This window comes from Orcinus orca, chromosome 1 (assembly GCF_937001465.1).
Source record: "Orcinus orca chromosome 1, mOrcOrc1.1, whole genome shotgun sequence".
Classification (NCBI taxonomy): Eukaryota; Metazoa; Chordata; class Mammalia; order Artiodactyla; family Delphinidae; genus Orcinus; species Orcinus orca.
Window position 1 is genome coordinate 176,668,363 of NC_064559.1, and position 15,201 is coordinate 176,683,563.

Here is a 15,201-nt window from a genome sequence, read left to right on the forward strand (position 1 = left end):
AAAGTTCCATAACACGATAGACTGACTCTTCAATAAGTTGTCACCAAGCTCAGCCCTTGCCAACCTTGCCCTTTAATCGTACTGTTTCTCTAGTCCACTCACAACCCACTAATGAGTTAACAACCACCCTTTGGAAATGCTTCAAAGAGAGATTTATCATAAATGCAAGCATTTAGGCAGGAATATTCAGGGCAGCACTGTTTTTAATAACAAAACAAAACAAAAAAAAACAGGGCTTCCCTGGTGGCGCAGTGGTTGAGAGTCTGCCTGCTGATGCAGGGGACACAGGTTCGAGCCCTGGTCTGGGAGGATCCCACATGCCACGGAGCAACTGGGCCCGTGAGCCACAACTACCGAGCCTGTGTGTCTGGAGCCGTGCCCTGCAACGAGATGCCACGACAGTGAGAGGCCTGCGCACCGCGATGAAGAGTGGCCCCCGCTCGCCGCAACTGGAGAAAACCCTCGCACAGAAATGAAGACCCAACACAGCCAAAAATAAATTAATTAAAAAAAAAAAAACTGGAAATGACCCAGTAGAATAGACAGATTATATATTCAGATAATAGAATTCTGCACAACAGTGAAAATAAACTCCATCTGCATGCAGGTCATAGATAAATCTCAAAAGCATAAATGTGAGAAAATAAATAAATTCAGACTTCATTAAAATATGACTCCACTTGGATGCATTTTAAAGATGGAGTGACAGCCACTGGATTTTGTCTAGAGGATCAGACCAAATATGAAGCAGTGGTATTCTCCAAGGACAATAGACGGCACAGGACTGTGACCCCTGAGATAAGGGAGGGAAACCGAAACAGAGCATGGAAATCTGAGATGAGGAGACAGAAACTAAAGTTTAGGAAGGCCAAGATATCTAGTTTGTCAGGCAGAGTACCTGAAAGGATAAGAGTTTTGCAGAGAGTGCTTGAGATCTAGAAAGTTGTATCCTTGAGTCTGAGTACTGATCAATCATGAGAAGAAATTACCCAAGACTAAGAAAAAGATCACTGAAAAAAAGTAGGCAGAACATGGATGGGGCTTCTCTGGTGGCACAGTGGTTGAGAGTCCGCCTGCCGATGCAGGGGACACGGGTTCGTGCCCCGGTCCGGGAAGGTCCCACATGCCGCGGAGCGGCTGGGCCCATGAGCCATGGCCGCTGAGCCTGCGCGTCCGGAGCCTGTGCTCCGCAACGGGAAAGGCCACAACAGTGAGAGGCCCGCGTACCGCAAAAAAAAAAAAAAAAAAAAAAAAGTAGGCAGAACAAATGCTGTAGCCCACACAGGGCTGGAAATAGTTTGTTTCCACTAGCCAGAATGCAAAGACATAACATACAGATAAGGTAGAATCCTTGGGATATTGCCATAGCAGTGGGGCAAATTAGAAAAAAAAGGCAGCTCTGGGCCTGTCCTAGAAAAGCTTAAAAGTAGGCCTCATACAAATAAAAATTCCCTAAGTTGGGGGGGGGGGTGGGCGGGGAAGTAAGCCTCAAAGAGATCCAACTAATTCCAAGTAGAATGCATGCCAGAAATAAAAGCCAACACCATTTTAAGGAATAAAACAAAATCCAGCAACCAACAATGTAAATTCACAACTGTTTGGCACCCAGTAAAAAATTGTCAGCCATTCAAAGAAGTAGAAAAATAAGGACAGTCACCAGAAGAAACATCAATCTACTGATACAGACTCAGAAATGACAGACACAATGGAAATTAGCATCTGAAGGCATTAAAACAGCTACTATATCAATGCTTCATATGTTCAAGAAAGTAGAGGCAAACACAAGAATGTTAAGAAGAGAAATGGAAGATATTTTAAAAGATCCAGATCGAATTTCTAGAAATGAAAAATACCGTATTTGAGGGAATTCCCTGGAGGTCCGGTGGTTAGGACTCGGTACTTTCACTGCCAAGGGTGCAGGTTCAATCCCTGGTGGGGGAAGTAAGATCCTGCAAGCTGTGCAGCACAGCCAAAAGAAGAAGAAAAAAAAAGGTATGTGAAAAACATACTGGTTGGAACTGGTAGCAGATTCTAATCTGCAGAAGAAAAGATCAGTTAGCTTGAAGACATCTAAAATGAAGCAGGGGAAAAAATGATAGAAAAATATTGAGTATTAGTGATCTATGGGACAATAGCAAGAGCTCTGTTTACATGTGCAGATTGTGTGTCAGAAGGAGAAGGGGTGGGGACAAAAAATTGACAAAACATAGCCAAAATTTTTCCAAATTTTATTAAGAATATAAAACTTCAGATTGAAGGAGTTCAACAAACCCCAAATAGAATAAACACAAAATTCAAAACCACGTAAAACCAATCATTATATGCTTAAGAATAGATACATATATGGTAAAAACAACAAAGAAAAGCAAAGACAAGATTAAAAATTCAAGATAGTGGTTACCTCTGTTGAGGACAAGGAATGTGATGAGAGGCGAACTCAAAGTTCTTCTCAGGTGTCATAAAAGGCAAATAAGTGTTTTTATTATTAAGTTGTACATATACAAAAGATTTTTTGCACACGTTAGATATCACAATAAAAATAAATAAGTTATGAATTTCATCCGGTTCTCCTTATTTATCACACAAGCGAGAAACCTGGGTGTCATCCTGACTACTCCCTCATGGACCTAATCCAATGAATTAACTGGATTAATTCATTGGATTAGGGTTAATTGTCTCTCCTAAATCTACTACCCTCCACCTCTACTTCTACAACCTGGTCCAAGCCACCTTCCACTCCCACCTGGAGTACCAAAACACCTCCCTCTCCCTTGAACAAGTCAAAGAGACCATTTTTGAATGGGACTAATCCTATCTCTCTTGAGCTGGACTCTACTAATCTGGCCCCACTGCTATCTGAAGCAGAGATAACTAATTTGCCCAAGGCCACACAGTCACATATGGCAAAGGCAGAATTAAAATCTTCTAGTCTTACTAGAGAGCCCACAATGTCTTACCCACCCATTATCCTGCCTTGTGTTGAAACAAAGATAACACGGGAAATGCTTAGTCATGCCTGTCATAGGGTAATCACTGGATAAAGGATAGATTGACTTTCCTCACCTCCTTTATCTGCCTAACTCCTAGTTAATCCTTAACTCTGAGCTCAAATTACTCTTCCTAAGAAGTGCCTTCCTAACTGCTTTATAGTAAACCCCAGATACATATATTTGTCCTCACAGCATGCTGTACATTTCCTATGTCCCTCTTCCACTAGTTTGTGACCTCCAAGAGGTGGGGGCCTGTTTTGCCTGCCACTGAAGCATACATGGCGCACCCTTGCCCACTCTGGTTCCTACCCACTTCCATTCTTCAGTGAAAGTGATGGGTCACCAACAGACCCCTCTTGCATCCCAACAAGCAACCTGGCCTGCTGACCAGGGCTGCGTGTGAGCAAGATGGGTGGCGGACAGAGATCAGACCTGGCCCATTGAGCCTAAGATGCCCTGCTCCATAAAAGGGACCTAGTGCTCAGATGGGAACGAAAGAGACTTTGGATACTTCAGACTGCTGTCCCTGGGGCCAGTAATTGGGTCACAAAAGAGAGCCCCCTGCCCCCATTTTTTAATCATATCCACTCCCCTGGCTTACAATTTGGGTGGAAGCCACGGGATGCCAGGCCCAGGTATGCTGGGACCACTAAGGAAATGGACCAAAGTGGCCCTGCAGGACAGGGTCAGGGTGGAGGTGGGAGGGGCAGGCACAACCAAGGCCATGGGACTCCCCAAGACACCCAGAAAAAGTTTGAGTCCACAGAGGTTTGGCTCTTCTCCTTGGCAGCATTGAGCGCTTTCAGAATTTTTGTTGTGATCTTCCTGCCCTGCAGCAAGGCACTGTCATGCTCTCCGAGTGCTTAGTGTCCAGCACAAGGCATGACTAAAGGTAGATGTCCAGGAAATAGGAGGTCCAGCTAACCCCCATAAACCCGTTAGGTCCGACTCAGGCACCTCCTTGAGAAGTCTTTCTTCCCTGACACACACTTTCGTTGTCTTCGTGCCCCTCACCATGAGCTGTCCCGACAGCCATGGTGCTCTCTGTATTGTGGGTTGAAGAACATTTGTCGAATGAATGGAAGTTTGCAGGCTGACTCTCCTGGGAGCAATCGCCAGACCCAGCTTCTCTCTGCCTGGAATTCTCTTTTCTCTTCATTCATCTGCTCAGTTTATTTCAACGTCAAGGGATTACTAGATGTTACATACCCTCACTTACTGAGCTCAAGGGTCACCTCCCCCAGAAATTCTGACCTTCCCCTTCAGGTGGTCCTCCTCTCCATGACCACTGCACCAAGGTGGACCTCTCAGCTCCTAGACCAAGATGGTCCCTGGGCCACAGGAACCAGATGTGATTCATTTCCCTGTGGCCATCACCTGATAGTACTGGGCACCAGACTGGGCCCAGGAGACACCTGTAGGAGACGTCATCTCTAAGATAAGAGATCTACCTCTGAAGTGGACAGATCCTGCTTGGGATCCCAGCTCTGCCCCTTGAGAACTTACGCAAATTCCTTTCTGTTAGTTTGCTGTTCAGTAAAACAGCTGGCTGAGAAATCCAGGAATGAGGTTCTGACCTACCTGGGGCTGAGTTTCCAGAGGAGTCATTATGCCCTCAATCCCAGGAGAGGGGCAGGGCAGAGCAGGCCTTTTAATAGCTGATACTTACTAGTCCAGGTACCTGGGCTTGGTGGGGGGAAGAGGGAAGGTTACAGTGCGGATCATCCTTCTCTGCCCCAGTCTAATGTCTTCCAACCCCAAGTTACCTAGAAAACAGAGCCTAGAACAAGAACTAAGTACCGATGTTTTATTTGGGTGATGCAAATACAGGGCATTGAGAGTGAGAAAAGGGACTCGACGCAAGAGAATGGGAGGCAATGCCAGGTGATAGCAGGTTGAGTCTGCTTCATGACAAGACTGGAAGAGGCACAGAAGGTGTGTCCATTGGCCACTTGGGAGGTCTCCCCATTGGGAGAAATGGTGTCTTGCACCGGACCAGTTCAGGGAAGGGAGGGAAGAAGAGGGAATTTATCATCCTGGATTTCTCCCGTCTCCCATTAGTCAAATGTTACCCCAGGAGCACTAACTCTTCCACATTCCTGGGTTGCTAGTGGCTACTTGAGGTGCCAGATCCCATGTCTTGTTCCATCCAAGTCTGGAAATGATGGGAGGCGACAAACTCTGGGCATGAGGCTGGTGAGTGCCGGACACAATCTGATTTTGTACGTAAGATGTGTTCACAACGGTCCAATACTGTTTTTCTTTTACCAGAAGAGGGAATCTGGCATAATGATCAAAGACCTTTCCCAAAGTCACATGGCTAGTAAGTGGTAAATTCAGGATTTGAACATAGTCTGTCTCTGGAAACTGTCAAAGACCAAGATAAGGAACTTAGATTTTATGTAGCAGGCAAAGGAGAGTCGCTAAAGGGTTTCAAGCTGGGAGTGACATAAGATAAAGAGCTTTTTATAAAGCTCCCAACCGCTACTTTGCTCCATCTTGCCATGTGGCTAAACTTGGCACAAAAGCAGGTGGCCCCAGAGATGTGAGGACACCCAAGACAGTTTTTGAGGAGCCCCGACTAGGTCCAGAGCTCATATGGGCTTCCACACTGCCTCATAATCTTTCTGTCTTCATCAAAACCTACACCTACCAAAGAGACTAGCTGGTCAGAGGCAGGCAAGATCTGGGCAGAGAAGCCAAAATGAGGGGAAGAGCAGATTGACCTAAAGACCAGGAGCAGGAGGACCAGCCATATGTCCACTGTCAGCCGGTGGGTCTGGGGATGTTGGCATCCGCATATGAGTCCTTTGGTGTTGCCTGAGATGGTCGGATCTCATGAACTGTCGGCCGCACTGGTCACATTTATGTGGTCGGTATTTGGTGTGTATCCGAGTATGTCTTCTAAGTTCATCAGAACGGAAGAAGGACCAAGTACAGGCTTCCCACATGCATTTATAGGGCCTTTCACCTGGGGGAATGACAAGGGAGAGAAGGAATTTTGAGGAAGAGGCCAGCAGGTAGGAAGGAAGGGGTCTGACTTTATGAAGCAGAGCAGTCAACATTGAGGAATCAAAAGGAAAAACTCAGGACAGCAGTGAGAAGACAGCACCATCAGCAGTCTCCACCTTGGCACAGTCATCCTGGACTGTGGGAAAGCAAGCTGGTGGGCCCAAAAGAGCTTGATCCCAGACTTGAAGGATGATGGGCTAATCCCAAACCACTACAAACCAGGGGTCCCCCACAAATCTAAAGTCCAGAGATCTCTCCACCCACCCCACCCATCCGACACCTCATTTACCTGTGTGTTTGCGTTGGTGACTCACGAGGTGGGAGCGCTTAGTGTAAGCTTTTTCACAGTTCTCATAGTCGCAGCGGTAAGGCCTTGAAACTGGGGATCTCCTCCTGGGAGGCCTTTCCTGGGCCCTGGAGTACTGCTCTGCTCTCCGTGGAGCAGGTAAGGGCTGCTTAGGTAGGAAGGGGTCTTCCTGGGAGACTGGCTGGCTCACAAGAGGGCCCTGGGATTCCAAAGCCAGCAATAATGGCGATTCAGCTGGGGGCATCCCATAGCTGTGGGGGTTTCTAGGGGGCAACATCTGATCCAAAGAGCGGAGCATTGCCAGGGCCTCAGTGGAAGGCATGGTTGGATCCAATAATGTTTTAGGTGTTAAAGGGCCTCCATTAGAAGGTACTGTTGGGAGGCCAGAATAAGGCATTGTTTGCATTCTGACGTGGGACATCATTGGGATTCCACTGACAGGTGAGACTGGCGGCCCATTGGGGGACATCCTTAGATTCCCACCAAAGGTCGTGGCCACCCCTGGAATACTGGGCTCTCCTAAGGGCATCGCCTGGGACCCCTTGAAAACCATCATTTCTGTCTGGGAAGGAGACATTCCCTCAGTGTAAATCATCTGGGAAGGAGTGAAAGTCACTTGGGGGCAGTAGGTCACACCGTGGTCAGGCAGCAACATACTGAAGTGTGACCCCATTTCACTGGCGTTCTGCCTGGGTGCCTCAGCAGAGACCAAGGAGGTCGTCTCCAGCTCTATGCACTGAGGGACGTGTTGAATGCCTGTTGGGCCATGGTTCCAAGAGGTGTGCACTCCACTGTTTCTGGGAGATGAAGACACATCCAAGATGGACATTGACTTCTCAGTATCCTTAGAAAAAGAAAGTCAGGTGAAATTCACCATAGCTCAAATTCCAGTTCCACATGTCTCTTCTCCCCATTTCCAGGCCCCACCCTAATCCAGGCCTCTATCATCTCTTGCCTAAATTATTCCACCTCCAGGCCATTCTCCAGTTTGGGCTTTCTAAAATGCAAGCCTGGGGGATTTTCCTGGCTGTCCAGTGGTTAAGACTCTGTGCTTCCACTGCAGGGGGTGCAGGTTCCATCCCTGGTTGGGAAACTAAGATCCCATGTGCCATGCAGTGTAGCCACTAAATAAATAAACAAACAAACAAACAAAATGCAAGTCTGGCTAATAGAAGCATGGTGGAAATCTAGATGTGACTCATGCCACTTTCCTTGCTGGGCATGTTTTCGGTTTTATTTCAAAAAAAGCACAAAGAGCAAATAAAATATTCTACAACCTGTACTTTCAGCAAAACTGAGAAAACCCTCAAATTCCAGATTATGTTTAAGTGTGAGGGATCATCCCAAACCAGCAGAACAGGTTCAGAAAGCCATAAAGGTAAGAAGAATGGAGGGTTCAGTTAGTCTTGGCTTTGGCAAGACTTAGAAACCATTCACAAATATTTACCTACGAAGAGGTTCTCACCTGAGTGGGAATGCTGTGGGCAGGTGTGAGATCAAGCATTGGAGGAGGTAAAGAAAAGAGGCAGACTTTTAAAAACACTTTTAAAAAGGGTGGGGGATTGTCTTGGAAGTCAAGGGAAAAAAGAAGAGATTGGTGGTAGAACTTCTTGAAACAGGACAGGATCCAAGAATCATATTTTTTAAAGTTGTCAATTACCGTAGCAGTAGAGAGAGAGCTCTTGAGCTGAGAAATTGGGAAACTACCCTGTAATTTCCCATCTGAGAGGATCCAGAAAAGACCAATCCACTTAAATATGAAAAACAAAACATGAGTAAAATACAGTATCTATAGAAGATACTAAAACATCAAAGATCCCACATGCCGCGGAGCAACTAAGCCCGTGCACCACAACTACTGAGCCTGCACTCTAGAGCCCACAAGCCACAACTACTGAGTCTGCGTGCCAGAACTACTGAAGCCCATGAGCCTAGAGCCTGTGCTCCGCAGCAAGAGAAGCCACAGCAATGAGAAGCCCATGCACTGCAATGAAGAGTAGCCCCTGCTCACCGCAACTAGAGACAGCACAGCAACAAACACCCTACGCAGCCAAAAATAAATAAATAGATAAATAAATAAATAAATTTATTTTTAAAAAGATCAAGGAAAAATTTAACAACATTCAAACACAGATTTAAAAAAAAGAATAGAAAGCAAAACTTAAGAAAGCAATGGCGGCTTTTACCAATTACAGGAACACCAAAGGGCAGAAATAGAGGAATTCAAAGAAGTTATGTCCAGACAATAGGCTATGAGTAATATTAGAGGGGAGGGAAGGGGGCAATAAGGGAAACTGTAGGGGCTTCTGCAGTGCTAACAATGCTTCAAAGGTCTTTACTTTGTAATAATCCATTGAGCTGTGTACTTATATTCACTTTTCTGTTTGAGGGCTATTTTTCATAATAAAGTGGTTTTAAAACAATACTGTGAGAAACAATACTATGAGGATTTTCAGCATAAGTGAAATTATAAAAATCAGAAATAAAAATAATGCTATATTAAAATAATGCTATATTTAAATAGGAAATATTTTATACAAACACAAACCCCTCATGCTCAGATTTTGGTCTTTAATTCCATTCCTTACTAAGAGGAAGAATCATCCTTGGAGTATTTCCTGACTCCAAGTCTGGAAGAAGGAATGAATAAGTGAGCTTGTGGTGCATCTTACTGTGCCAGAAAATAAGGGAACTTCCCAAGATTATTAGGACTGTGTCAAAAGGACACAGGAAGTGACACCAGGGAATATGATAGAGTAGAAAGCACCAGGAATCCATGTCCCCACCAAGATAACAATTACACCTGCAGAATTTGCCTTTTGTAATTACTTTGGAACAATGGAGTCAATTAAATGCTTGTGACTTCCAAGGGAAGGCTTGGAAGGTAAACTGCAGTTAATTTCAGTCAGTTTCAGCTCTTAGGTAGGTAGTGGCTATCCCAAAACACCCCGGGTCCCATACCAGGAAGCTGTGCACACATTTCTGGACCTGTGGGAGCCAGAGTGGGCAATGAAAACCTTGTGCTCCAAATATTGAGTAATCTGTATTATCACTAATTGCTGCTTCTGATCATGATGAGCAGACAGAGGTGGGAAGCCATTGTCACAAACCTCTCCTCCAAATGACAGGACTTCCAGGGTATTTAAAAGGACTAGCACCTGTTTCTCTCTCTCTCTCTCTCTCTCTCTCTGTCTCTCTCTCTCTCTCTCTCTTTTTGGCTGTGCTGCATGGCATGTGGGATCTTAGTCCCCTGACTAGGGATGGAACCCATGCCCCCTGAAGTGGAAGCACGGAGTCTTAACCACTGGACTGCCATGGAGGTCCCTGGCGCCTGTTTCTTTCCCCCTTCATTTTTCCTTTTTCACCTTTTGGGAACCAGACATTTAAGAACTAGTATATTCAAAAGTAACCACATATACTAGAAAATTTGGAAAGTTACCACACATATCCAAGAAAAGATGCAGGCTCATAAAAGGTCTAAGAAAACCTTAAGTTTACCTCTCAAGCTGATGCTGGCACAGAGACAATACACATCAATTTAAATAAGCTATAAACAAACAAAAACAGCAAACCCCGAGGAAGAGGAAGAATTGGATTTCCAGAGTTTCTACATTTTAAGATTCAAGTGTCCAGTTTTCAACAACAACAAAAAAAATCACAAGTCATAAAAAGACAGGAATGTATGGCCCATTCAAGGGGGGAAAAAAATAAACAGAAATGTCTAAGAAAGACCAAATGATGAACTTACTTCACAAAGAATTTAAAACAACTGTCTGTCTTAAAGATGCTCAAACAGCTAAAAGAAGATGTGGACAAAGTCACAAAAATGATGTATGAACAAAATGGAAATTTTGGTAAAGAGATAGAAAACCTAAAAAGAAACTAAAAAGAAATTCTGGGCACCCTGGTGGCACAGTGGTTAAGAATCTGCCTGCCAATGCAGGGGACACGGGTTCGAGTCCTGGTCTGGGAAGATCCCACATGCTGCGGAGCAGCTAAACCCGTGCGCCACAACTGCTGAGACTGCACTCTAGAGCCCACGAGCCACAACGACTGAGCCCACGTTCCACAACTACTGAAGCCTGCGCACCTAGAGCCTGTGCTCCACAACAAGAGAAGCCACTGCAATGAGAAGCCAGCACACCGCAAGGAAGAGTAGCCCCCACTTGCCACAACTAGAGAAAGCCCGCGTGCAGCAATGAAGACCCAATGCAGCCAAAAATAAATAAATAAATAAATTTATTTTTTAAAAAAAGAAATTCTGGAGCTGAAAAATATAATAACTAAAATGAAAAACTGACTAGAGGGATTCAAAAGCAGATTTGAGTAGACAGAAGAATCAGCTAATTTGAAGATAGGACAATTGAAGTTGTCAAGCTAAGGAACAAGAAAAAAGATTGAAGAAAACTGAACAGAGTGCCTAAATTACCTGTGAGACAACTTCAAGCAGACCAACATATGCATTGTGGGAGTCCTAGAAGAGAGAGAGAAAGGGTCAGAGATTGCTTGAAAAAATAGTGGGTGAAAACATCTCAAATGTGATGAAAGACATGAATATAGACCTCCAAGGAGCTCAATGAACTTCAAATAGAATAAAGTCAAAGAAATCCACACTGAGACACATTATAATCAAAACTGTCCAAAGACAGAAAGAATCTTGAGAGCAGCAAGAAAGAAGTAACTCATCACATATATGGAATCCCAAATAAGATTACCAGCAGATTTCTCATCAGAAACCTTAGATGCCAAAAGGCGGTGGGCTGACATATTCAAAATGCTGAAAGAAACTGTCTAACCAAGAATCTTATATCTGGCAAAGCTGTCCTTCAAATATGAAGGAGAAATTAAGTCATTCCCAGATAAACAAACACTGGAGGAGTTTAATGTCATTAGACCTGAACTGCCCTGCAAGAAATGGTAATGGGGTCCTTCAGGTCAAAATGAAAGAACACTAGACATTAACTCAAAACTATCTGAAGAAATAAAGATTTCTAGTAAGGGCAAATATATGGACAACTATAAAAACTGGTCTTATTGTACTTGATTTGTAACTCCACTTTTTGTTTTCTACATGATTTGAGAGACTAATGGTGGAATAAGAAATCAGTATATTGGTCTTTGCCTCAGTTCCTGATACAGAGCTCCTAAATCCCTTGGAATTTCCTGGATGATAAGAGCATCTTTTGTTCTAATGCGGTGACTCTTGGTAAGCTCCTGGATAGGGGCTGGTCACCAGAAAGACCAAGCCATGATTAGAAGCTTGGAATTTTTGGCCCTATCCCTCATTCTCCAGAGAGGGGAGAGGGGCTAGAAAATGAGTTAATACTTGATCATGTCTACATGATAAAGCCCCCATAAAAATCCCCAAAGTACGGAGTTCAGAGAGCTTCTTGGTTGTTGAACACATGGAGGTGCTAGGAGGGTGCTGTGCCCAGAGAAGGAATGGAAGCTCCGTGCCCCTTTCCCATACCTCACCCCCTATGTATCTCTTTATCTGGCTGTTCAATTGTATTCTTTAAAATATCATTTGTAATAAATCAGCAATAGTAAGTAAACTTTTCCTGGGTTCTGTGAGCTGCTCTAGAAAATTATCAAATCTGAGGAGGAGGTCATAGAAACTGGCCCTGATTTACAGCCAGTTGGCCAGAAGCCCAGGTGACAACCTGGACTTAGGACTGGCGTCTGAAGCAGGGGGTAGGGGGCAGTCTGTGGGATTAAGCCCTTAACCGTGGGATTGGGCACTAATTCCAAGCAGTTAGTGTCAGAGTTTCTTGGTGCAGAAAACCCACATATATGATGTCCTAAGTGTGTGAGTGTGAGAATGAAGGAAAACAGTTTTCTTAGACACTAATGCATTAAAAAAAATTATTAGTCTATATTTTTGGACACTCAATGCATAAAGATGTAACTTTGTGACATTAATAACTGAAATGGAGTGGGGACAGAACTGGATGGGGAATTTTTTTATCTTATTAAAGTGGTATAAATTCAAATTAGAATATTATAATTTGGCAATGTTAAATGTAATCCCCATAGTAAACACAAAGAAAATAGTTATAGAATATATACAAAAGGAAATGAGAAGGGAAATAAAGTTTCACTACAAAAAAAAAATCAACTAAACACAAAAGATATAACACAGGAAACAAGGGACAAGAAAAGCTAAAAGCCATACTGAAAACAAAGAGCAAAATGACAGAAGTCTCTCCTTATCATTAATTACTTTAAATATAAATGGTTTAAACTCTCCAATCAAGACAGAGATTGGAAGAATGGAGTAAAAGAAACATTATCTAATTATATGTTGTTTACAAGAGATTACTTTAGATCCAGAGATAAAAATAAGCTGAAAGTGAAAAGATATTCCATGGAAATAGTAAACAAGAGTGGGCGTGGCTATAGTAGTGGCTATCAAACATAATAGACTTTAAATCAAAAAAGTTGCAAGAGACAAAGGATATTATATTTTAATAAAAGGTTCAATACAGCAAAAAGATAAACAATTATAAACATTTACATATAATAATAGACCATCAAAATATCTGAAGCCAAAACTGACAGAATTGAAGGGACAAATAAACAGTTCTAAGTAAGAGTTGGAGATGTCAATACCCCACTTTAAATAAAGACTAGAACAACCACACAGAAGATAAGTAGGGAAACAGAGAACTTGAACAACACATAAACCAACTAGATATAACAAACATATACAGAACACTCTACTCAACAACAACAGGATACACATTCTTCTCAAGTGCACATGGTACATTCTTCTCCAGAATAGATCATACGTTAGGTCACAAATTAAGGCTTAAGAGATTTTGAAAGATAGTTAAAAATCAATAATGGCAGGAAAGCTGGAAAATCTCCAAATCTGTGGAATTAAACAACATACTCTTAAACAACCAATAGGTAAAAAAATAATAATAATAATAAAACAACCAATAGATCAAAAAAGAAATCACAAGGGAAATTAGAAAATACTTGAGACAAATGAAAATGAAAACAACAGTAAAAAACTTACGAGGTACAGCAAAAGCAGGACTAAGAGGGAAGTTATAACTGTAAATGCTCATAATTTAAAAAGATCTCAAACCAACAACCTAGCTTTACACCTTAAGGAACTAGGAAAAAAAAAAAAACTAACCCAAAGTTAGCAGAAGGAAATATTAGAGAAATATTAATGAAACCAAAAGTTGGTTCTTTGGAAAGATTAACTAAATTGCCAAACCTTTAGCTAGACTGACCAAGAAAAAGAGGACTCAAATTACTAATAGCAGAAATGAAAATGAAGACATTACTACCAATTCTATAGAAATGAAAAGAATTATAAGAGTACTATGAACAGTTGCATGCCAACAAATTGGATAACCTAAATGACATGGATAAAATCATTGAAAAACAATATCTACCAACACTGAATCATGAAAAAATAGAAAATCTGAATAGACCCACAACTAGTAAGGAGACTGAATCAGTAATCAAAAGCTTCCAGGACAGAGAAAGTTTCTTTACTTGATGGCTTCATGTTGAATCCTACTAAACTCTTAAAAGAAGAATGTCAATGCTTCTTGAATTCTAACAAAAAATCGAAGAGAAGGGAACACTCCCTAATCCATTCCATGAGCTGGGCATTGCCCTGATACCAAAGCCAGACAAAGACTCACAAGTAAAGAAAACTATAGACCAACATCTTTTATGAATACAGATACAAAAATCCTTAAAAAAAAAAAAGTAGCAAACTAGATCCACCAGCATATTAAGCAGATTATACAACATGACCAAGTAGGATTTATCCCAGGAATGCAAGGCTGATTCAACATACAAAAATCAATCAATATAACATGCTACATAAGAAAAATAAAGGTGAAAAAACACATCATCTCAATTGATGCAGAAAAAAGCATTTGAAAAATCCAATATCTTTTCATGATTAAAAAAAACCCATAGGAATGGAAAGAAATTTCCAACATGATAAAAGACATTTATGAAAAACCCACTGCTAACATCACACTCAATGGTGAAAAACTGAATGCTTTTCCTCTAAGATCAGAAAAAAGACAAGGATGCCTGCCTCCACAACTTCTATTCACATTGCATTGGCAGTTCTAGCCAGAGCAACCAGGCAAGAAAAACAAGTACAAGGCATCCAAATTGGAAAAGAAGTAAAACTGTCTCTGTTCCCAGATGATACACTCATATGTAGAAAACCCTAAAGATTACATACACAGACCTGTTAGAACTAATAAACAAATTAAGCAAAGTAGCAGGATACAAATTCAAGACACAAAAATCCATTGTGTTTCTATACACTGCAATGGACAATCTAAAAAGGAAATTAGGAAAACAATTCAATTTACAATAGCATCAAAAAGAATCACTCAGAAATAACCAGAGTTTAACTGAAACTATATCACTGAAAACTATAAAACACTGCTGAAGGAAATTAAAGACATTTTAAAAAATGGGAAGAAATAATCTGCCCAATATCCAGTTGCAATGCAATCCCTATCAAAATTCATTTTTTGCAAAACTAGAAAAATCAGCCCTGAAATTCATATGGAATCCCAAATAGCCAAGAGCAGTCCTGAAAAGGGAGAACAAAATTGGAAAATTCACACTTCCTGATTCAAAACTTACTATAAGGCACAGGTAGCAAAAGAAAAAATAGACAAAATTGAGTTCATCAACATTTAAAACTTTTGTGCATCAAAAGACACTTCCGGGCTTCCCTGGTGGCGCAGTGGTTGGGAGTCCGCCTGCCGATGCAGGGGACGCGGGTTCGTGCCCCGGTCCGGGAGGGTCCCACATGCCGCGGAGCGGCTGGGCCCGTGAGCCATGGCCGCTGAGCCTGCGCGTCCGGAGCCTGTGCTCCGCAGCGGGAGGGGCCCC

The 15,201-nt window shown here is 42.4% G+C and overlaps 1 protein-coding gene across 1 annotated transcript; it reads right to left on the reverse strand.

Annotated features, from left to right (window-relative positions):
- Positions 1-5,509: 5,509 nt before the first annotated feature.
- Positions 5,510-7,156, reverse strand: LOC101271002 (Krueppel-like factor 17). The gene is made up of 2 exons (XM_033421736.2): positions 6,292-7,156; positions 5,510-5,961 (listed from the first exon to the last, which is right to left on the reverse strand). Exons 1-2 carry the CDS (start codon positions 7,136-7,138, stop codon positions 5,717-5,719), a joined length of 1,092 nt encoding a protein of 363 aa, XP_033277627.2. The 5' UTR covers positions 7,139-7,156; the 3' UTR covers positions 5,510-5,716.
- Positions 7,157-15,201: the final 8,045 nt, after the last annotated feature.